The following is a 24,875-nucleotide window of genomic DNA, read 5'->3' as shown; positions in this document are numbered from 1 at the left end:
CTCTCTACTTGCCCTCTGACTCAAAACCGCGATTTCTCAACGTTCCCTAGCTGCTCCAGACTTTCAAAGAATAAAGAGGGAACCCTACATGGTTTCCTCACTTTAGGTGTGTATCCTATGGTTCGAAAATTTGAGCATCATCCTCCCTATCACCATTTGCAATTATTCTTCAAACCACACTTAAAGAAAAATAAAAAAGCAAAACTAATCTGCACATAACCTAAGAAAAAAAGCAGCGCATTTCCTTGGCCACACTGAGGTCTATGTGAACAGTGGGTGCTTAAACCTGGCATTTCTAGAAGGGTGGTAATTAAGACCTCAACGAGCTGCTTCAGTCAACCAGGGGTATCAGACAACCAGTAAGACCGCCAGCAGGTCTCAGCTGCAGGCTGAACTCGCCCCACACCCTCGTAGCAGCATCCAAGGACCACGTCCAGCCTTGGGACTTGACTGGGGCTTGTCACTGCAACAAGGATTCTCCCCACACCCCCGCGCTTCCAAAGCCAGGAGCGGAAAGCATCCATTGAGGGTCATTGGCAATCGAGGAGACAGTACGTGGGGAAGCCTGCCGGACACCAGCCCCATCCCGGGGGGGTGGGAGGTGCGCGCGGCGCCACGGAAGAGGGCGGGGCTGGAGCGGCCCTTCGGACAACGAGCGCGTTTCCGGCGTGCGCGGCGGAGCGCTGGGGCGGGGACACCGCCGGCTCCCAATCGCGCACAATGAGACAACGCTGAGCGCCGGAAGTGGGGCTGAGGGAAAACCCGGAGAGGGAGCCCAGCCGGGACAGGAAGAGGCGGAGGATCGCGGCGGCGGTGGTGAGTACTCCTGGCTCCTTCTCTCACTGTTCCTCCCGGTCTTGCCTCCGGGTGGGTCTTCGGTGGGTTCCCGGGTCTCTGGAATAGAGGGCGGGTCGGGCCGGGGAGATACGTTGACTCTATTCTTCACCGGTCTCTGGTCCCCAGTTTCGTGGACTGGGAGCCCCCCGGCCAGCGGGGACTGAGTTCTCGGGTTCGAGTCCGCGTTTTCACTTTGTGTCTGACACTGTCGGGCCGAAGAAGGGATTTGGATGGAGGCTGTCGTCCTCGGCCCCGATGCAGGCGGGGGGACCCCGGAACCCCATCGAGGAGGCAGGTCACTTCCTGCTTCCTGATCCCCCCCCTCGGTGGCTAGTAGTTACTGGGAGCCCCCTTTTTTTGCCGCCTGCCCCAACGGTGGAAACTGAGGCAGATCGGGATGGGCCATCAGCTGGAGATCGGAGAGGGAGGGTCACGGTTCTTGAAGGCATCAAACTTGTTTGGGGTTGGAGAGTGGGTAGGTTAGCAGTAGTTGTCCTTTGGTGGTAAACCCCGCCCCTGTGACTAGAGCGGAGCCTTGGTCCGAAGCCCAGCTTCTTCGTAGCCCTAGCGATCGAAGCCTGTCGTTTTTGATAGTGTGAAGGAAGCGGAGGCCCCGGGGTAAGGAGAATGGACTGAAAAGGAGCTGAATTGTGATGTACTATGTACAGTACACAAAAAGTATGGTTTACTTTGTGCAACACTTAAAAGTAACTGGCAGAAGTGTTACGACAGTGAATGTATGTTATGGGTTTGGGACTTGGGGATGAGGGTTTGTTTGTTTTGCCTTTGTCATAAAGACGATCTATTGGGTGTAACATATTACGCTACCAGTCTGTAGACTATAGGGAGCTTCCCTAACGTGGTTTCCATCGTCATGTGAAATAGTACTAATTTCCATAAAGCATTAAAGGCTAAATCTCTTAACTTCTCGTCTAATGTGCAGATTATTGGAATGTGGTTGGAATTTATTAAAGAAAAGTAAAAAAAAATCACAGGCTTTTGATAATGTGTGCAATAAATGCAGTATTTTGTGTACTTGGTATGACATCTTGTTATAGTTTGTAGTTTCCATAACATGTTTTCTTTCAGGTGCAAAGTAAGAAAATTGAACTCAGAGGCCATGGGAGATGCTGCAAAACCTTATTTTGTGAAGCGTGCTAAAGACCGAGGGATTATAGATGAGGAGGACTTCAGAAGGGGTCATCCCCAACAAGATTATTTAATAATGGATGATTATGCTAAAGGTCATAGCAGTAAAGTGGAAAAAGGCCTTCCCAGAAAAAAAATACCACCAGGAAACTATGGGAATACCCCCAGAAAAGGACCATTTGCTCTTTCCAGCAATCCATATGCATTTAAAAACCCAATTTACAGTCAACCTGCGTGGATAAATGACAACCACAAAGATCAAAGTAAGAGATGGCTACCTGATGAACTTTCTGGTAATTCAGACAGTTGGAGAGAATTCAAACCTGGACCTAGAATTCCTGTTGTAAACCGACCAAGAAGAGACTCTGTTCAAGAAAGTGAAGATGGCTATAGGTGGCAAGAGGGTAGAGGCGGCAGAACTGTGAGACGGCTGTTTCATAAAGATCCAACAAGCCTAGAGACCATGTCAGAAATGGAGGCTGGAAGCCCTGGTAATGTGCTCCTACTTGGCAAGTTACAACCCTAAAGTTTTTCTTTTTAAATGAGCTTAATTATTTTCAGCAATGTAGTTCCACTGTTTCCTAGTTCCTGATTGTTTTAATGTGATTATGTTAAGGCCTTTAGTAATCATGGTATTAGAAACTTCCAACACATTGCATGTTGGCCCCTTTAAAAGTTAACTTTGCCATGAGGATTGTTTTGCTTTCTTAAACATCTCTTTGGTGCTTTTTTTATGAAAATGGGTTGTCATCTCTAGCTAGGAACACTATCACAATTTTTGAGTAGTGTGTATTTTCTACATTATTATTTTATATGAAATAATGTGTCCATAAAATAAACAATGGAATATAAAGCTAAAAAAGGAAAGGGCTTGATTTAGAAATACATATATCGCATAGATCTCCAGCTTCAGAAGGATGACTTTTGGTAGGAGCATCAATTTCCAGAGGAGAGTAGTTCAAGATTTTGTTTCTCAAAAGAAGCTTTGCGGAGGTTGAAAAACAGTAAGTTTTGAGTGAGAAATGCAGATAAAAGCTTGCCTTTTAGTTTCATTAAAATCAAAACCCACTTTGAAGAGTTCAGCATGTAATACTTGCCCCAAAGTAACTTTTGACACCTTTTTTCTAAAAGGTGAAAGTAGACTGTCAATGTAGTAATGATATCTGTGATTAGGAAAATAATATGTAATGAACAATGATTACTGAAATGAAATAACCATAAATGTAAAGAAAAAAATATTTAGCATGAAAATGCAACTTACAGTGAATATATTTGGGAAGACAAACTTCTAAGTTTATTGGCTGTGAGCCATTTTTACCATAAAAAACGGATTGTGAACTAGTGAGCACTTTTGAAGTATTTAGAATTTAAATGCATCTCAGCAATATTGATACTTTCTAGGTCTCCTGAGGCTCTTTTCCTATTAGTAGCCAGCGCATAAGTGTGTGTCATCTGTAAAGCACTTGAAGGTGTGCCCTGACATTTAGACTACTTAATGGAAAAAAGTTATTTGGTCTTGTGATGGTTAGAATTAAGTGGGAGAAAAGGTGCTGTCATATTTTCAGATGAGAAAATTTCTTCTAGGTGTTATGATAGAATCAAACCATAGGGCGAACATTTAGCTAGTAAATTTTCAAGGTAGGAAGAACTTGAAAGAACTGTCTGAAACAATTTGTGATAATCAAAGGTAGAATCATAATTTTGCAAAGCAGTCAGTTATACCAGAAAGGCATTAAATTTATCCAGATTTGTTTATACAGAGTGTTAGATGAGGAAGTAAAACTGTACTAAGGGTTTGAGTTAGTCTGGCCTCCCAGGGCCCAAATCTGATAGTGTCACTGAATAATCATTGATCATTCTGGGCTTTCAATTTGTGTTTTTCTTTCTAAAAATTCTGTATTATTAATTTGCTAAAAAACAAACAAACAATTTCTTTAATTGTCTTTAAGTTCTTTTGAACAAGGAATACATTTTTGATGTGTTTTTATTGGTGGTACTATAATAAAAGCTCCCTTATCTCTTCTATATGTTGTACAGGTGTGTTTCAGAGCTGCTAAGAGAAGGATTATTCAGGGCCCTCCCTGGTGGTGCAAGGGATTAAGTCTTAGCACTTTGAAACTCTCTGAAGCCACTGCAGTCTGAGTTCAATCCCCAGCGAGGGAGCTGACCCTCAATGGCATGGCAGACCTCTCCTGCCTCACCGCTGCTCCCCTCAGCAGTGTATTTCAGTGAATCTGCCTGTTCTGTGCCCCCATCTTGTCTCTGGTGAATCCTCTCACCCTCTGCATCTCTGGCTTGTACCCCAGTTCTTGTATGCATAAATAAATAAATCTTTAAGAAAAAGGGGAAGGGGAGTATTATTTAGCTCTACCCCTTAAAAATCTTTCCAAAGAAAAAAGTGAGATTTGGTATACTGTGGCTTACTGTAGAGAGAGAATCCAAGTATAAACTTCCCAAGGTATTCCAAGGATCTTAAAAAAGATCTAGAGCCACTTAATAAGGAAGGGTTTTACTAAATGATTTAGGAGAATTATCTCAAGTTGCTTTGTGTTTTAATATTTACTTTTTTTCAATCTATATTATCTCCCCTATTTCATCCTTCATACAGCCTAGATTGCCAACATAATGTATCTGGCACAATGATGTTAATGATTTTAACTGGAAAACACTCTTACACATGTCCTTTGGGAGTGGAATATGGGCCATATGCAAATAAAGTATGGGAAACTTGGAATGCTGCATAGAGAGAACTCATATTACAAGAACCATAGGGTGAACCAGATATTCTTCCTCTAAGTAAATTATGGGACTTTTTTGAGCAATACCCAGCTTTGTTTTCTAAGATTACCTCCAATGATATTTAACATAACTTTGTATCATGCAGGCCTCTGAACTCAGTTCAGAAGACTATATTACCTTTTTAATTCTGGTGTATTCTAAATGATAAATGGGTATGCTACACAAAGAGATTTTGTTTTGTTTTGTTTTTTTCACTTATTAATATGACTTAAATAGCAGACTGAATTTCAGAATTCTAACCATTTTCTGTTTTGGATCATTGAGTCATGTATCCTTGGACAAGTTACTTTTTTTCTTGGACCAGCATCTCCCCCATCTGTACAATAGGGCTAATATTAGCATCCATGACAACATCACTCTAATAATTAAAAGGCAATGCACATAAAGTGCTTGTGTTGCAGCTGTCATATAATAAAATACTCAGTAATGTTAACTGCCCCCATCATCTTCAACCCTCCATTTTTCTGTATAACAACATTAAGTAGTTCATTATACTCTTTGCAGAGAAATTGAAGTCACTTTAGAAAATGACAGTAAATATGATTATTTTGAAGTAGTTATTTTGGAACAAGAGAGAAGTTAAGAAATATGTTTCTGTAAAGTTAGTATTTTGTGAAATAATACAGACTTTTTTAATGGGTACCACTTACTTATTTTTGTTTGCTTAAGTAGGAATTTCTGGCCTGGACACTTAAAGTCAGTTGCAATTGTTTAGAATTTTTTATTTTATTTATGCATCCAAGAACTGGGGTCTGTTTAGCAGGTGAAAGGATTCACCAGAGACAGAGTGGGAGCAGAATAGGCAGATCAACTGAAGCACTGTTGAGGGGAGCAGTGGACAAGACAGGAGAGGTCTGCTTTACCATTATATGGATTAGCTCTCTGGCTGGGGAGCACCACCAGGGAGGCCCTATTTAGAATTTATAGTGAGAATAGATGCACCTCTAAATTTTGTTAAACCTACTTGTTTTCAAAGTTGGGTATCCTTTTTACTGTCCTTTAAGATTATAATAATTGGGAGTAGGGGGAATGTTAACACAGTAAGCATTAAGATAAAAGCCTGATTTTTCTATTCGATTGAGTTCTTGTACTATTTTACTGGTTTGTGAATTTTGATTGCTAAAAAAAAAACTATTTCTTAATAGTTCTCTAATTTTTTTAATTGCCACATAGTATAGAAGCTATTTGCAGACTTAAATTACATCCTTGTAATATTTAGAACACAATGCTTGTTGTTTTCCTTTAAAGTCTTTGGCAGTAACTTTTTTTTTAAGATTTTTATTTATTTATACATACAGAAATGGGGTACAAGCCAGAGGTACGGGGATGGTGAGAGGATTCACCAGAGGCAAGTGGAGAGCAGAACAGGCAGACTGACGAAGTACACTGCTGAGGGGAGCAGCGGCGGATCAGGAGAGGTCTGCCACGCCATGTGGGTCACCTCCAGAGCCCAGATGCTGCTAGCTTGCAGTGCTGGCTAGCTTGCGTCCTTACCCACTGCGCCACTAGGGAGGGCCAGCAGCAACTTTGAAAAAATTATTTTAAAATAAGTTCTATAGCTCCCTTCCCTTCCTGACAGAAGTTTTTCAGTCAACTGTTTTGATTTCAGTTGAGTTCCACTGAAAACTTGACATAGGAATGCCTCAGGCAGGGCAGTTCATAAGTTTATATTTTCAAAGACTAATTTTTGTTAGACATTTAAAATATTCGATCCATTTATCATAATTTTAACTAGGTAAATAAGTTTTATTTTAATCTTACGGGTTACTGATAAATTTGTTTCAGAACATAAAGCTGCTTTAAAACATTTTTTAACTTTAATCCCACAGTTTGATTTTATGGATTGAGAAGTTATAAATTTTTAAAAAAGGAATAGACCTGTCAGATTTGTCATATTGTAAAACTAACAGCAAAGTTTACTAGATGAATTAGTCTGTACATAGTAGAACTTTTATTAATAGAAACTTTTATTTCAACTTCTAATTGTTTTTTTCCTTGGAAATATGGCTAGTGTACAGGTCATTCAAAGCATCTAAAGTGAAACTAAAAAAAAAGGAAGAATACTTATCTTCAGTAAATGAAATTTTGGCATAGACTTCTTGGCATTAATGTCGAGGGAGGGCCCAATTGCTGGAGGCTAAATTTACAACTAAATGATGGATTTTTCACATCAGACAAGAGTATAGTGATCTCTTAGTTCTCTAGAGGTATATTGTCTCTTTACCCTTTTGAGTTTGTTCCATCTGAAAAATTAAAGTAAATGTGGATAATTTTCATTAGAATAATAAGTATTCTTAACAGGCATACGAGAATATATTAGTGACGTGTACATTATGCATTTTACTAGACGTCTTAAAATTACAGTTCTACTTAGATGTGATAATTTTTACTATTGCCTGAGCATGCCTACCAGTATATCAGAAAGAGATGATAAATTAAATTTTATTATGGAAGTACAGTTCTTTTCATGTTTATCCAAAATGCTCGTTTTTGTCTTGATGTATCCAAGTGTTTGTGTATTCAGGCATTTTATCCATGGTGAACTATTCAGATGTCATTCAGGAAGTGCATGGTTCTACTTTTTACTCAGTAGTAGTATTCTTTCAATATTGCTAATAGTATTTCCCCCTAATTAAGAAAACAAGAAGCAGAGGTCCAGACCTAGGAAGACACGGAGGACTAAAAATGAGGAAGGTGAACAGGATGGAGACTTGGAAGGCCCTGTGATCGATGAATCTGTGCTTTCAACCAAGGAACTACTGGGTTTACAGCAGGCTGAGGAGCGACTGAAAAGAGATTGCATTGACAGGCTAAAAAGGGTAAAATCTTTGTTTCGCTCTAAAGTGTTAGTAATTAGGGATCCATTCTTCAGTGTATTAAGTACCCTGCTTTGATTATTCATATTTCAGCATTACTAGTTAAGCATTTGACTCAAATGGAAATAATTGTTAGGATAGTGATGATAATAATTTTAAAATGAAGGGGAAGTTATTTTCTGGCTATTTTTTACCTGTACTGTTGAAGATTAATATTTATGTCTATAATCTCAATAGCGACCACGAAACTACCCTACAGCAAAGTACACCTGCAGGCTTTGTGATGTTCTAATTGAATCCATTGCATTTGCCCATAAGCACATCAAAGAGAAGAGGCACAAGAAAAACATTAAGGTAAGCTTAATATAACTGAAACAAACAAGGTTTACCTATAGGTTGTTATTGTCTTTCTGATCTTCTTAAAAACTGTGATTTCAATGACTAACATTTATGTTGAGTTTATTTAGTCTAAGTGCTTTATGCTTTTCCTTATTTTTAAAATAAAAGGGGGAAAGAAAAGAATATACATGCACGTACTCAAGCATGCACTCAAGGCTTGACAACACCAGGTGCGTGATTATCAGAAAAAAATTAAATCATTGGTAGGACCTAGGTGTTATGTCCTTATGTCAGTAATAAATCATGCTTTCTGGCTTGTATTTTCTCCTTATTTCTGCTTCCCTGCTATTATCACTTTATGGGTATAAAGAAGTATTCACTTTATGGTTATAAAGAAGTGTGTGTTTTGATGATAAGATGAAGACTAACACAACTAAGATGAGAGGGAGGTGTAGGAAAAGTAACCCAGAAAATCCTACATGTTGTTGTCTCAGTGAATCATAGAAGGTAAAACTATAAGTAATTTTTATTTTTATTTAATTATTTTATAGATTTATTTTATTTATACATATAGGAGCTCAATATAGGCCCAGAGATATGGTGGGGTGAGAGGATTCACCAGAGGCAAGAGTGGGGAGCAGAACAGGCAGATGTACTAAAATACCCTGCTGAGGGGAGCAGTGGGCAAGACAATTCTGCTGCCCCACGTATGTAGCTCCCTGTTCGGTAATCAAATTCATGCTGCAGTGGCTGGTGATAGCTTCATAGTACTGTGTCTTTAACCCCTGTACCACCAGAGAGGCCCATGAGTAACTTTTAATCTCAAATATTGATCTTAAAAGGAGAAGCAGGAGGAAGAGTTGCTCACAACATTACCCCCGCCATCGCCCTGCCAAATAAGTGCAATTGGTGTTGCCATTGACAAAGTGGTACAGGAATTTGGCTTACACTCTGAGAACTTGGAACAGAGACTAGAAATTAAACATATGATGGAAAATGTATTCCAGCACAAGTTAACAGGTATTTTCTACATTTGTTTATTAAGCTATCTAAAATTATTTCATTTTTCCTACCATTAGTAATTTTCATTTAGCTAATGTTGATTTGGAATGCTTCATTTTGTATGTTATTTTTCTTGCTTCCCTCAAGAAAACAAAGACTTTTACATGCATTGTCATTAAACCTATCTCCATTATCAAATGTATTGTACACATGCACTTTAAGTTCAGTGCCCTGCATTATTGATTGGGGCACTATGGAACTCTTATATCCCCTTGTCCATTTCTCTCCAGGATGTTCACTGGTTTTTGAGAGAGTGTTAACATTATTGAATTGTCTGCTATGTAAATATTTACTCTTTGTTTTGGACCTACTTTACTACACTTAATTCTCTTTTCTGTTTATTAAGGTAAAGTAGGTTTTCATCATTTATCTGCTCTGAGAGTTATAGTTTGAAACTTCTACATATATATCCTTTCTCACACTGCCCAACAGGGCTGCAAGGGGCACTGAACCAACCAAGGACACTCTCCAAATAGTTTACTGATCACATCTGAGTTCTTCACCTGTGTGCACAATTGCAAGACCACTCAGGTTCAGAGAAAAACAATAATGGGATTTATTTAACAAACCAAGAAAAATAAGAGTCACTGAGACTAAAAATAGCTGTTTATTTCACTTGAAGTAGTGCCCAGTGTTTTAAAGTCCTAAACACAAAAGCTCTCAAGATGGTGTCTTCCTGCCACTGCTGACCTAGAACACACAGCAGCCAGACTGTAGTCTAGGTTCAACTCACAAAGACAGCAGAAGATACAACAAGAGATGCTCTCAAGAACTGCTGAGATGCCCCAGCCAAGCACCATACAAGCAACACTCAAAACAGCTGTAGTAGCCAAACTACCCAACAAACAGCCCACACTCACACAGCTCAGTGAGGTGCCCAGCTTGGGGTCTGCCTTCCTTTCAGGCTGCAACAGCAGCAAAACTGGGAACAGTTTCAGTTGCTCAGGCACTTGAAAAGCCTCCAAACTTCTCCTCTCTGAGGTTGGCTGCTGGAAGCTTCTGTATGTTCTTGGGAGGCCCACAACAGCCTTCTGGAAGATCGGCATGGTGAGGGCAGAAATCACTGATCCAAGATTCCCAGAAGATCTGGAAACACTGAAGTCCCAAGCTCTGAATCCTCCCAACATTCAGTCTGGGGAGCTGCTTCTGCAGTCTCTTATATTTCTTATCAGTCTCTTATATTTCGTACCCACACTGATATTTTTCTTTTCACATTTTCCCTAGGACTATCTACCCTCACCAGCACACCTCTCAAAGGGGCATCACCTATAACAGTCTTTGGCTTCAGCCAAAGTTAGAAATGCACCATGTTCCATTGGGCCCCTTCCCTATTACCTTCCCTCTCTGGTTGTCTCAGTTCTGTACATAATTCTCTGAACTTCTAACATTTGAAGATATCTATTTAACCCTTTCTTTTATATATATATATATACACACACACACACACACATATATATACATACATACATATATATATATATATATACACACACACACACACATATATATACATACATACATATATATATGCGCCATGGTGTGGATATAATACATTTCAACTCATCAGTGGTCGTTTAAATTGTTTCCATCTCCTAGACACTGTAAATTATGTTGCTATAAGCATTGTGAAAATAGTGTTTTACTTTTGTGGGTTGTATGAATCAACGATTACATCTTTGAAATAACATTGTTTTGTTGTCACTTTTGAGAGATTTTACTTCTGACTTTTGTTTATTTACCTTTTTGTAGATTGTTCGCTGAGATTATATGGTTCATCCTGTAGCAGATTGGGTTTCAAAAATTCAGATGTAAACATTGATGTTCAGTTTCCAGCCATTGTAAGTACAAAATGTTTGAATATTCAGTGTTACAGAAATTCTTTTTTTAATTATTTGAGCTATATATGATTATATTTTAGATATTTGAAAACAATTCAACTGAAAAGTGGTAACTTCAAGTTTCTATTTTTGTCTTTCCTGCCTTTACTTATACAACATTTCTTTTACTACTTTGACTTATTTTACTCTATTCATACTTGTTTCAAACATTGATTTTCTAAATCTTAATGTAATGGCGATATCTAGGTAATGTTAACTTCAAAAAAAAAAAGTTTTTCTTGGTAGAATATGTTTTCATGATAGGAAAGGATTTCAGATTTTAAATAGTATTGGTATGTAAAATAGCCAGGAAGCTTAACTAGCTCCTGAGTTCCATCTTTTATATATCTGTTTTGTTAAAATAATTATGCTTTTGAAGAGCAACGCCCAAACTAGATTACTGGCTTAAACATGATTCAAATGTATGTTGAGTCAGAATTTAAAATAGGAAGGCACTTGAGTAGATTTTCTGTTTAATCCACTGATGATTCCCAGCCATGTGCATATGGTTTATGCTCTTTTGACTGGGTTGCTAGCTAGAAATACAGCTGCTGGGGCCCACCCCCAGGTGTTCAATTTCATGGCCTTTCATTCTTTGCTGACCCTGACTGCTATAGCCATATGGTCTGTCAACAAAAGATTGTGCTGTTCTTTGGACCCAATATTCTGATTCGTTATTTATACTACCTAGTAGTTATTTTGGCCTCATGCCATTTTTTCATTTAGCAGATATTCAGTCACTGTTATACGCCAAGCACTACTAACTAGAAGTAAAACGTATCTATTCCTCCCTCATGGAACTCATAACTAGTGGAGAAGATAGGTTACTGCATATATATAATTATAATGAGCACTATGTAAGGAAACAAGGTACTGTGAGAAGAAAGCAAGAGATATACAGATTCAGTAGTTATGATGGCCTCAAAATGGAGGAGGGGGTCAATGAAAGGGGTAACAGTATTTTATGTAGGATGAGCAGCATTTGCAAACACCCTAAATTAGTAAGAAGCTTGGCGTATCAAAAAGCAGAGAGGAGTGTATAGCTCTGGGGAAGGGAATAAAAGAGAGAACACAAGATGTCCATAAACTGGGTCCCAACATGCAGTCTCTTGAAGGTCAGCACAAAGAATTTCATTTTGACCTAAGGACAGTAAAAAACCACTGAGAGTTTTAAGGAGGGGCATGACTAGATGTAATGATTTTATTTATTATTATTTTTAAAGATTTATTTATACATACAGAACTGGGGTACAGGCCAGGGGTGTGAGAGGGTGAGATGATTCACCAGAGACAGAACGGGAAGCAGAACAGGCAGACTGACAAAAATAGACTGCTGAAGGGAGCAGCTGGCAGGTCAGGAGAGGTTTGATACGCCATGTGGGTCACCTCCGGGGCGGGGATCAAACTGGTGCTGCAGTGGCTGTGGCTAGCTTCATAGTGCTGTGCTTTAACTCTTAGCGCCACCAGGGAGGGCCCAAGATACAAACATTTTAAATGGTTTGATTTCTGTGTGGAGCAAAGATTGGATAAAGGTAAGACTAAAGCAGGCTGAGACCAGTAAAATACCTTTTGAAGTAGTTTTATGGAGCGTGGTAATGCTGGTCATAGACACCTTGTATTCTCAACTTTGAGATTTGCCAATAGACCAATTACCTTAGGAATTGGTTAACCAAGAGTTAATGGTACTGTTCTCTCTTTTGCCCACATTCATTCTTGGTTGGTGCTCCATTTCTGTGTCTTAGAATGATGTGTACACAGAAGATAATGATTATCCTAATTCTGGTAGCAATGTGCTTTCTCATTTGCAAAGTAATTTGGATAACTTCAGATGACTGTGTGCAGTAAAGCAAAAGTACTTACTGATAATTTAATCTGTTTTTTGATTTATTTCCTAGATGTCTCAGCCAGATGTTCTTTTACTTGTTCAAGAATGTTTAAAGAGCAGTGGTAAGACCAAATTCTTTTCACATTTGCTCTTAAAGTTTTCCCTTCTCTCAAATTCAAATGTATCTTACTTCTCCAACTTTGAAAATAGAAAGCAAGTTTTTAAAATTTGTATGGGGAATATCCAAACAGAAAAGACAAAGCAGATACCTTTGAATTATTAGCAAGTTAATTGGAGTTCTTTTAGTTGTTCTACTATGCAAAATAACACTTTATAAGTAAAACTTTTAGCTTGATAATGTCACAGCACATAAAGATTAAATGTATCCCAGACTGAGACTAAAAAGATGAAGATTATATGAAATTTACTCTAAAGGGTAAAACTAAAGGAAAACCTACTTTATTCAGTTTAAATTAATACTTTACAAGTGATAAGTAGGTGTGATTCAACCCTGATTAGTGAATTAATAAATGGTTGTTATGGGTAGGTTTATCAGTTGTCCAAAGTAATGTTCAGTGTGGCACTATGATTTTATACTTTCCTCATTAAACATTTTCCTCACTAAATTCTCATTATTTGGAAACTTTCCTAAACTTCTTGTTAAATTAAATATTTAAGCATTTTTTTTGTCAGTATATATTTGACCCTAGGTGTTTTACCAACTTTTTGCAGCAGTTTTGTTTTTGAATGTCCTGTCTATATTTCCTTTCTTTTCTTTTTTTGTTGTTGTTTTTTTAAAAGGATTTCTTTCTTTATGCATACAAGAGCTGGGGTGTAGGTTAGAGGTGTGGGGTGGTGAAAGGATTCACAGAGAATCTGTTCTGGGGAACAGAACAGGCAGATTGACTGAAAAACACTGCTGAGGGGAGCAGTGGGTGAGACAAGAGAGGTCAGCTGTGCCATGTGGGTTAGCTCCCTGGCGGGGGATCAAACTCGTGGCTGCAGATAGCTTCACAGTGCTGCTTCTTAACCCCTGGCACCACAAGGAGGCCCCCTGTCTATATTTCTAATTATGTTATCCACATAAAAGTTAAATGTTTTGGGCCCTCCCTGGTGGCGCAGCGGGTTAAAGCACTGCACTGAGAATCTAAAGCCACTTCCACATGAGTTCGATTCCCGCCTGCCCCGGAGGAGTCCACATAGCGAGGCAGACCTCTCCTGACCCGCCCGCTGCTCCCCTTAGCAGTGTACTTCATAGATCTGCCTGTTCTGCTCCCCATTCTGTCTCTGGTGAAGCCTCTCACCGCCCCTGAGCCTCTGGTCTGTACCCCAGTTCTGTATGCACAAATAAATAAATCTTTTAAAAAAAAAAGTTAAATGTTTTGATTCAATTATGTATCATTTCTGATCAAAAATTAGTTTTGCAAAATAAGGATTTTTAAATTGTGACTACTTGATTCTCAGATGTACTTTTTTTTTTTCCATTTTTAAGTCATCTCAAAGCTTTGTATAGTAATAGTCTTTGTGAAGACCAAACCAGATACAGTCATAATTAGTTCTTGTGGTTCATCTGGTTCTTATTTTAAACAAAGGTTTAATGGAGCCACTTAATTTTAAAATTTTTTTTCTTCTTCAGATTCCTTTATTGATGTTGATGCAGATTTCCATGCTAGGGTACCAGTGGTGGTGTGCAGAGAAAAACAAAGGTCTGTTTATTTAAGTTTTTATATTAAATGTCAATTCACCAAAAGCAGATGTACTTTGCTGTTAAAATCCAGTTTTGGAATGATAAACTCCTTATGTAGTTAGTTTCACAGGTTCTTCCTGCTGTCATTCTCCTTTATACTTCTGGAATTTGATGCAATAGGAAAGAGGTTGTTGTTGTTTTTTTAAAAAAAGAGCAGATGCAAAGGAAAAAATGTAGGAAGGTAGCATTTTGATTCACTTCAACTCAGTTAAGACAATTTTATCAAATGGTTACTTCCTTTGTTACCTTTACTTAACATCCTTTTAGGCAGAATTTTTAGCAATGTAGAATAACAATTCGTGTTTTACCCCCCTCTTTCTAGAACCATTGACCATTGCCATCACCACTGTAAACTGGTGGCTTAAAGGTTATTATTCTTTATTATGTAGATTCATCCAGCTCTGGGAAAACATTCTTTTCTTCTGACAAAGATGAATTCATGCTCCCATTTGAAACATTTTACAGTATTTTCCTATTGGCATTTATAATACTAAGAAAACACAAAGTTTTATTTCTGGAAAAGTTAACTCAGAAAATAACTTGCCCTTTTAAAAAAATTTAACTTCTCAAATGAATCTAAGACTTAGTACTTTTTTCTTATTTTTCTTTTTAAGGAAATTATAACTGTAAGGTAGTATAAAAGAGAGCTGATAACTATGTAACACTATTTTCTCTCTCCCTTTCCTTCCCATTCCCTATGCCCACAGTGGTCTGCTTTGTAAAGTGAGTGCAGGAAATGAAAATGCTTGTCTGACAACAAATCATTTAACTGCTCTTGGAAAACTAGAGCCAAAACTAGTTCCTTTGGTGATTGCATTTAGGTACTGGGCAAAGGTAGGTTTGGGTTCTTTAAATTCATGAGTATATTCTATGAAAGCATAAAACAGTGTGCTCTGAGTTTTACATATTTAGTTTGATCTTAAACATTGGTTACATGTTTTTAGCCATCCAGAGAGTAGGAGTCTGAGTATCGGAGCTGACATTTTAGTGTGTACAAGAAGGAAAGTTTTGTGTTTCTATTTCACTGTTTACAGTATTACTCAAAAGGTCCAGATGGTTTACAGTGTACTATAAACATCAGATCTGTGGGTCAGATCCCAAAGGATATGACTTCAGAATTTGCATTTTAACTAGTTTCCTTAAGTGATCATTAGGCACAAGGCAATTTGAGAAAATACATTTCATATCATTTGCAATAACTTACCCAGACACTCCCAAAAAGTACCCTGTGCATTTCCCCCTCTTTCCAGAGCCATTGCCATCACCGCTGTAAACTGGTGGTTTATTGGCTGTTATTCTTTTTTAGGTAGCTTCAAGGATGAGAAAGTAGCCTTTTATTCTGACAAAGATAAATTCATGCTCCCATTTGAAACATCTTACTTACATGATGTAACAGTGTTTCCTACATTTTCATAATGTTCTAGTGTTCAACTGTGAAGTGCTCTAACAGACATTAGAGCAGTTAGTGTTCGCCCAAATTGTCGGCCCCATCATGATTATAAAGTTAAGATCCTGTGTAAGTAGTCCATAGAGAAAAGTCACTGCTGTCCCTGATTACAGCCTGGCGGTAACTGTAAGGTCTGAGCTATTGCTTGGGTTCATGATAACCAGAGATGCTCTTCTCTTAACTGGGTGAATCAGAAATCCCAATATGCCATCTTTTAAAAGCCACTTCCTGTTCTCTCATTATGGACTGATTTTGTTTCTTCTGTTAGTGCTAATGAGTTTGCCTACATTCTCTGTTCTAATCACTTGTCTGACTAAAGAATGCATTTTTTTAAAAAGATTTATTTATACATACAGAACTGGGGTATAGGCCAGAGGTACAGGGCAGTGAGAGGATTCTCACCAGAGAAAGAGTGGGAAGCAGAAAAGGCTGACTGATAAGTACACATGCTGAGGGGAGCAGTGGGAGGGTCAGGAGAGGTCTGCTGCGCCATGTGAATCACCCCTGGGGCAGGGATTGAACTCATGCTAAGTGGCTTTAGCTTCTTAGTGCTGTGCTTTAACCCGCTGCACCTCCAGGGAGGGCCCAGAATGAGTTTTTTAAAGCAGTAGGTTAGGATGAAGGGACCAATAAAGAAAGCCGGTTGACATGGAGTAGGAATTGAACCATCATTTTGAGTTCATTAGCAAGTGTTAAAAGCAAGGGAATGGGTTTGTTGTAGCTATCAGAAGATAAAATAGCAAATAATAATTTACAGTCCTACACCAGTAAGTTTAGTTATAAGATTAGTATTTGAAATAGAAGCTGTCATAATTTGTGGTTGCTCCAAAAGTATAAGGAAGCTTTATATTTTGTCACTGAGGTATTTTCTTATCATGAGCTGCACAGGCAAGAATGCTGTTACAGATTTCAGACCACATTGTGTAAATGACAACTTGATACACAAAAATACTTACCCATTTTTTGTTTTGTTTTGTTTTGTTGTAGCTTTGCAGTATAGATCGCCCTGAAGAAGGAGGTTTGCCACCTTATGTATTTGCCCTGATGGCCATTTTCTTTCTTCAGCAGAGGAAAGACCCCCTTCTGCCTGTTTATCTAGGATCATGGGTAAAAGACTTTTTGTTTCTGTATCTGATACTAATGTTACTACAGGCCCATCATCTCTTTTGCATAATATCAGAAATCTGAAAATGTAGCCAGAATTGACATGTGCTTATTTATTCTACTGTTGTGGCTGTTCATACTTCTTACTGCCAAAATGTTAATATATTTGATTACAGGATGCTGCTGTATATTTTACTATGGGTATCATTGCTGAAAAAACTTAATTTGTGAAACACATTGTCCTGAGAGTTTGAGACAAGAGCATTGAACCACTGATTTTATGATTTAGTACATGCTTTCTTTAGGTAGAGTTTTATAATTTATTGAGTTTACATATCATCTTCAAGAAGACTGTAGTAAGGATTTAGTTCACTATAACTCAAGAAGACTGTAGGAAGGATTTAGTTCACTATAACTTACTTTTTATTTTTAGTTGTTTTTTTTTTAAGATTTTATTCTATTTATGCACATAAGAGCTGGGGTGTAGCCCAGAGGTGGGAGTAGTGAAAGGATTTACCAGGGACAGAGTGGGGAGCAGAACAGGCAGAGTGATTGCAGTACACTGCTTGGGGAGCAGTGAACGAGACAGGAGAGGTCTGCTGTACCATATGGGTCAGCGGTGGATGGAACTTGTACTACAATAGCTGCCAATAGCTTCATAGTACTAAGGACTTACCCCTTGCACCACCAGGGAGACCTCATTCTTACTTTCTTAAGACATATCTATATCAGGTTCCACAGGAGCTACACTAACATTGTCAGCAACAGTGGATGACAGTTCCTTTTCCACCATAACCTCATGAACATTTGTGTATTCAGTTCTTTCTTACCTAGTCTCACAGGGATGAGATGCTGTCTCATTGTGGTTTATATTTTCCTTTCCCTTATAATAAATAATATTGAGCAGTTTTCATGTCTTTAGGTCTTGGTTGTCTTGCTTAGGAATGTCTCTTTAGGGCCTTTCCCCATTCTTTAATTGCGTTATTATCTTGTTGGATTGTATAAAAATTCGGTAAATTTCAGAGATTAGCTCCTTGTCAGATGTGTGATATGCATATATCCCATTCTTTAGGTTGCTTTTTGTTTTTGTAATAGGTTTTTTTTTTTTTAGGAATAAATGCTTTTTAATTTAATGTAGCTACATTTGTTTATTTTTACCTTAGTTGAACCTCTAAATACATCTTTGTGGTAGATGTCCTGTATTTGTATTCCCTGTATTTTTTTTTTGTTCTTTTTTTTTTTACAAAAGTTTATTTTTACATCATTTTGTACATTTTTTTTTTCCTTCTCGATTGTTATCCCCGCGGGTTTCCCATCACCAAATCACCCATGTGCCATCACCATAATCCCGTGCATTTCTCTCCCCTCCCCCGTTTTTGATCCCATTCCCCACTCCACCCCCACAAAATGTCTCTGGTATATGGTTGTTCATTATTTTTGTTATTTTCTCGCCTGGTCCATTATACTCCTGCTATGAGTGAAACCATCCGGTATTTTTCTTTCTCTTTCTGGCTTATCTCACTAAGCATGATCTTTTCCAACTCCATCCAAGTTGCTGCAAAAGACACGTGTTTCTCTTTTTTGGTTGCTGAGTTTTATTCCATTCTCTATATGTACCACATCTTTTTTATCCAGTCATCTACTTTTGGGCATTTGGGCTGCTTCCATGTTTTTCCAATTGTAAATAAAGCAGCAATAAACATGGGGGTACAGGTATCTTTTTCAATCAGTGTTTTTGTGTCTTTTGGGTAGATACCTAGGAGTGGGATTGCTGGGTCGTAGGGTGTATTCCCTGTTTTTTAAGCTACTTTTTGGTTTTGTTCTTACCTCCTGATCTTTAATCCATTTGGAATTAATATTTGTGTGGGCCTGTTTTTTGTTTCTTTATATGCTTATTTTCTTTATATGCTTATGCTTGTCACCATAGTTCTGATTTTCTTTTAAAGATTTATTTATTTGTGCATACAGAACTGGAGTACAGGCCAGAAGCTCAGGGGCAGTGAGAGGCTTCACCAGAGACAGAGTGGGGAGCAAAACAGGCAGATTTATGAAGTACACTGCTGAGGGGAGCAGCGGGCAGGTCAGGAGAGGTCTGCCTCGCCATGTGGTCACCTCCAGGGCAGACGGGAATTGAACTCATGCAGAAGGGGCTTTAGCTTCTTAATGCTGCGCTTTAACCCACTGCGCCGCCAGGGAGGGCCACAGTTCTGATTTTCTGTTTTGTTCCAGTACCATACTGTTTGGATTACTGTGGCTGTGTAATACAATTTTAAGGCAGGAGTTGTGATAACTTTTGTCTGATGATTTCTTTAGCCATTCAGGACCTTTTGTGGTTGCATATAAATTTAATAATTATTTCTTCAAAATAGTCTTTGGTATTTTGATAGGTATTACATTGAATCTGAATTGCTTTGGGTAATATGGCTATTTTATTGTGTCAATTCTTCTAATTTATGAGCATGGAATACATTTCCATTTCTTTGTGTCTTTTACTGCCCTTGGTGAAGTCCTTTACCTTTTTCACTAATATTACTATTTCATTCTTTTTGGTGTGATTGTAAATGGGATTGTATTTCTCATTTCCCTTTGTTCTTATATATCATTTGCTTCTAGAAATACCAGTGGGGACCCTCATGGCCTTGGGAGTAAATCTCAGTGCTATCACAGTGATGGCCTGAGTTTGATCCCTGGTCAGGCAGCTGACCCACATGGTGTGGAAGACCTCTCCTGTCTGACCCACTGCTCCTCTTAGGAGTCTACTTCAGTAGATCTGCCTTTTCTCCTCCACACTCTTTCATGAATCCTCTCATTTACTGCACCTCTTGACTACACCCCAGCTCTTCTATACAAAAATAAATAAGTAAATCTTAAAAAAAAAAAAAAATGGAAATGCCATTGATTTTTATTGAATTTATGTCTTGCCACTTAATCCAGTAGTTTATTGGTAGTCTTTTAGTGTCTCTTAATTTATTCTAGTAAATATAATGACAGTTTCACTTTTTTCTCATTTTGGATTCTTTATATCTTTTATTGCCTAATTGCTTCCTAATTGCCTAGTACCAAGGCCTTCCAATAGTGTGTTGAGTAATAGTGGTGATAGTGAACATGCATGACTTGTTCCTGATCATAGTGAATGCATTCAGCTTTTCACCATTGAGTATGATAGTGACTGTGGCTATTATGATGTTTAGGTAAGTTCCAGTTACTCCTATTTTATTGAATATTTTTATCATAAATGGATATTGAGTCTTTTCTCATTTTTTTGAGTATCTTTGAGTTGATTGTGTGGTCTTTTGTCTTCCTTTTTTGTTGATCTGGTAAATCACATTGATTCTGTGTGTGTTGAACCAATCTTGTATCCCTGGGATGAAGCCTGCTTGGTGATACTGGATGAGTCTCTTGATAGGTTGCTGTATGCAGCTTCTAGAATTTTGTTGGGGATTTTGTATCTGGTCTTCAGAGATACTTGCCTGTAATTTTCTCCTTTTTTGTGCTGACTTTGGTTTTGGAAACAGGGTAATGTTGGTCTCATAAAATGTATCAGGGTGATTTCCTCCCAGATAGTTTTGAAGAGATTGGCTAGTGTAGATATTTGATCTTGGGTGGTTTGGTAGAATTCACTGAAGACTCCATGTCCTGGGATTTTGTTTGAAATTGCATAATTTCAGTACTTGTGATTGACTATTTAAACTGTCTGATTCATCCTGGCTCAAGGTTGGGAGGTTCTTTGAGTCTAAAAATTTGTCCTTCTAGGTTGTCTGTTTCTATTAATACTTTTGTAGTAGGTTCTTATGATACCACAAGTTCTGCCATAAGTAATTTCGCCTTTCATTTCTGATTCTATTAACTTAGATTTTCTTTCTTCTTAAGCCTAACAGATCTAAGACACTGTTGGAGATCTCAATACACACTGACATGAAGTTCAACTAGATAGAAAATTAACAAGAAATAAAGGTCTTAAATGAAGTGTTAGGATAGATACATTTATTAGGTATTTATAAGCCTTCCAATAACTGGCCAAGACCCCAGTTATTTGTGGTTAATATCTAAGTTTATAATATTGTGGTCTGTGAAAATGCTTGATGTAATTTGTTTTCATATATTTTGAGACATGTTTTATGTCCTAATATATGATCTATTTTTGAGAGTGTTCTGTGTGAGAGGACAAGGTGTATTTGTTTTCATTTGTTTGTTTTTTGGAATGGAAGGCTTATAAATATCTAATAAATGAATCTATTTATTTCTTGTTAATTTTCTGTCTAGATGAACTTCATGTCAGTGTGTATTGAGATCTCCAGCAGTGTCTTAGATCTGCTAATAGTTGCTTTTTAATGTCACCAGATTTTCCTGTATTTTGTTCATAAAGATATTAGTAACATTTGTAACTTCTTGGTTAATTATTTCCTTGGTCATTATATAGTGTCTGTCTTTGTCTCTGATTACCTTTTTTTATTTGAAAATTATTTTATTGCAATTTGCTATTGTAATTTTGCTTAAAAATTGGTGCTTTTGTTTTTTCTTTTATTGTAAAAGGACTCCTTTAAGCAGGTCTGATAGAGGTCTGATAGAGGTAAATTCCATTAGCTTCCGTTTATTTGTGAGAACCTTTATTCACTTTTACACCTGAATAATAATTTTGCAAATTAGAGAATTCTTGCTTCGCAGTTGTCTTTTATGTTTGTGAATACTTCCTTGCACTTTCTTCTTGCCTGAAGAGTATCTGAGCCGAAGTACAGGTAAATCCCACTTCGGGATCTCACTTTGGAATCCTTTATAAATTAGTTCTTTTCTTTTTCTTTGATTTTTGATAGTTTGGCAATGATGTACCTAGATTCAGTCTTTTCATATTTAAAAATTTTATTGTTCTCTGCTCTCTCTTCTTCCTTGACTCCTGTATTTAATTGGTCTTTTTTAAATGTATTTATTTATGCATACAATAACTGGGGTCTTGGCCAGAGGTAGGCGGGGAGGATGATAGAATTCACCAGACACAGTGAGGAGCAGAACAGGTGAATCTACTGGAATACACTGCTGAGAGGAGTAGTGAGCAAGACAGGAGAGGTCTGCTGTGCCATGTGTGTTAGTGCCCTGGCCGGAGTTTGAACTTAATGCTGCAGTGGCTGGCAATAGCTTGGTAATGCTGAGACCTTAGCCCTTGTACCATCAGGGAGGCCCATAATTTGTTCTTTAGGTTTGGGAAATTCTGTTACTGTTTCATTGAATAGGGTTTCTGTTTTCACTTTTTCTCTTTACCTTCCAATTATTTTTAAATTTCCTTCTCTGAATCATTTTTCTTGTAAACTATTCTCATTTTTCCTTTTTTTTTTTTTAATTTCTGCTATATGGATGGTTTTTTTTTTTTTTTTTTTTTTCATTTGAGTCTTCTACATCTGAAATTCCTTTTTCTACCACTGTCTTTTATGGTTTTACCCCACCCCATTCTCACACTGGGATGTCACCTTGTCACCTACCCAATCATGTACCTCCTTATCACTTCTGTCCTGTCCTTCCCCTCAGTGGCCACCAACCTTATTTAAAGATCACTATGAAATACTTCTGGGACTCTACAGACAGTATGGGCTATGTTGATCTTCATATGAGCTAATGTTTTTTACAGGTGTATTTGGTTGAGAGGGTCATCCCAGTATCTGTTTCCACCATGCCATAGGTAGAATCTCAACAACTACTTAAAACATAACATAGCAGAAAGAAGAGTTTTTTTCAGTTTGACAGGCCTAAGATTTATCTAGGTTTTGCCATTTATATCCTTGTTACCCTAAGCAACTTATTTAATATCTGAGCTATAGTGTCCTTGTATGAAAAACTCTGAAATGAAATGTGAAAAGTGAAAGACCAAGACAAGACAGAACAGATGCTCTCCTTAAACAGAAAATGAATTTCCATTCAGGGTATGGAGACATGAGCTCCTAGCCAAGTGATCCTTTTGTAAATAACAACTATGAATTCTCAACAAAATAAAAGAAACAATGTGAAATCACTGGAAACTTATCAAATGCAAACAGAATTTAGAAAAGAGTAAAAACTTGGAGCAAGTGTCCTACACAGAGTAATTTTGGTGACTTTATACCTAAAGGCAATTCTGATAGAAAAACCAATTTTCTTGTTAGCTACAGAAGCTAGGTCTATTAATGAAGGAGGGAAAACTCAGCACATCTCTTTTCAGTAGTCCTCAGCCAGTCCAGCCTTTCATATAAGAAACATGAAAATTGTTACTCCAATTTCACAAAAAGAAAAAAGATGAACAAACCAAAAACAAATAACTAGTAGACTCCTCAGAACTGGTCACAGGGAAAGCCATTATCTCCCAATTTGGGGAGACAGGCAAATGTAGCAGATTCAACCTTGTCTTGAACATAAGCTTAGGACCAGGTCCACGAGGGGAATACTAGTATTGGGTTCTAGAGAGCTGCTTTGGATAAGTGTAAGAGTTAAAAACAACAGGGAAGTCTAATCTCAAGGGTTCCATAGGAGTTTTGTAAATTGCATCACTAGAAATCCCCACTAGGATCTCATGGTAATGATCAAGAAAAATCCCATCAAACTTTGGTCAGGGTAAAAGGAAAAGCAACCATTTTTAAATATATCCAGAGCAGATTTGGAGTATCTGTCCTCAAGAAAAATTTACTGGAGGCTACTCCCTTAGATTTTTAATAGGACCTCATTGAGCTGAAGTTAAGAAATACTATGTTCCAACTCATTTAGTCTTTTCAGTCTCACATATGACTGAGAATTGAGAACACTATGCTAAAGTCACAGCTCAGGGCCTCAAGTTCTCTAAAAGCCTGACATTTGATCATGGGATGATATAATGCTTGCTTTCCCTTCTCCCATACCTACTGATGGTACTTAAAGCTTGGCAGCAGGGAACAAATTCAAACTAAAAGTATGCTTATATCAGATGAGATAGTTTTGAAGAAAAAAATCACCATGTACAAATGAGATATTTCATTATGCTGGAACCAATTCGTTAAGAAGCCACTACCCATCTCCCCCCCCCCCCAAAAAAAAAGTTAAGAGAGCACCAAAATACCTGAAACAAAAAGTGTCAGAATCAATTCTACCATCAGAAGACATTATCTCACCCCTTTGATAAATTGCCTTCTTTGTTAGCTAACGAGGACAATCAGTAAAGATGGTGTTGGTACTCATGTCAGCTGTCTAAATCTAATTGATGTTTATTTATACCCAACAACTGCAAAATACATGTTTTACCCCTAGTGCATATTGTATGTTTACCAGGATGGGCCTAATGCTGGTTCAGAAATAAGTTTCAATAAATCTGAAAGGACAGAAGTCATAAAGTATATCCTTTAACCACAGTGGAATTGCATTAGAAATGAATAACAGTAAAATATTTGGGAAAAGCAAATGGGTCTGGAATTTAAACAGTGTATTTCTGACTAATCCATGGGTTAAAGAAGAAAGCAAGGTATCAGAAAATATTTTAAACTAAGTGGTAGTAAATACAAATATCAAAATTTCATATGCAGCTAAAGTGCTCTTCACAGAGAAGTTTATAGGTTTAAATGCTTAAATCTAGAAAGGTCTAAAATCAGTGACCTATATCTCACCACAACTTTGAAGAATAATGTAAGTACAAAGAAAGCTGAAGAATTGAAATAATATAGGAATAAAGTCAACAAATGGAAAATAGATTAGCAACAGAGAAATTAACAAAGCCATACAGTTTCCTTGATTAACAGTATTGGTCAACCTTTGTTAAATTTAGAAGAAAGCACAAATACAAATGGGGAGGGGTTATCTCTCTGGGTCTCTTCTGTTACACTATCTATTAAATAGTTATTGCACAAAAATCCCAATTATTTTTGCAGATCAAAACCTTATTTTTACT

At 37.6% G+C, this 24,875-nt stretch overlaps 1 protein-coding gene across 2 annotated transcripts in view; it reads left to right on the top strand.

Annotated features, from left to right (window-relative positions):
* The first annotated feature begins 774 nt into the window (after window positions 1–774).
* ZCCHC6 (zinc finger, CCHC domain containing 6) overlaps window positions 775–24,875 on the top strand; it is a 63,557-nt gene continuing 39,456 nt past the window's right edge. For both annotated transcript variants that reach the window (XM_012721573.1, XM_004677791.2), the window contains exons 1-10: window positions 775–816; window positions 1,927–2,477; window positions 7,423–7,604; window positions 7,839–7,955; window positions 8,783–8,960; window positions 10,752–10,840; window positions 12,775–12,826; window positions 14,341–14,410; window positions 15,159–15,285; window positions 16,886–17,005. In XM_012721573.1, the coding sequence (XP_012577027.1) occupies window positions 1,958–2,477; window positions 7,423–7,604; window positions 7,839–7,955; window positions 8,783–8,960; window positions 10,752–10,840; window positions 12,775–12,826; window positions 14,341–14,410; window positions 15,159–15,285; window positions 16,886–17,005 (1,455 nt within the window). In that variant the 5' untranslated portion in view covers window positions 775–816; window positions 1,927–1,957. The remainder of the gene's footprint in view (window positions 817–1,926; window positions 2,478–7,422; window positions 7,605–7,838; window positions 7,956–8,782; window positions 8,961–10,751; window positions 10,841–12,774; window positions 12,827–14,340; window positions 14,411–15,158; window positions 15,286–16,885; window positions 17,006–24,875) is intronic.

The sequence above is a fragment of the Condylura cristata genome, unplaced genomic scaffold, assembly GCF_000260355.1.
Source record: "Condylura cristata isolate star-nosed mole 26May11 unplaced genomic scaffold, ConCri1.0 scaffold00006, whole genome shotgun sequence".
NCBI lineage: Eukaryota > Metazoa > Chordata > Mammalia > Eulipotyphla > Talpidae > Condylura > Condylura cristata.
This window is presented reverse-complemented; position numbering and strand designations above follow the sequence as displayed.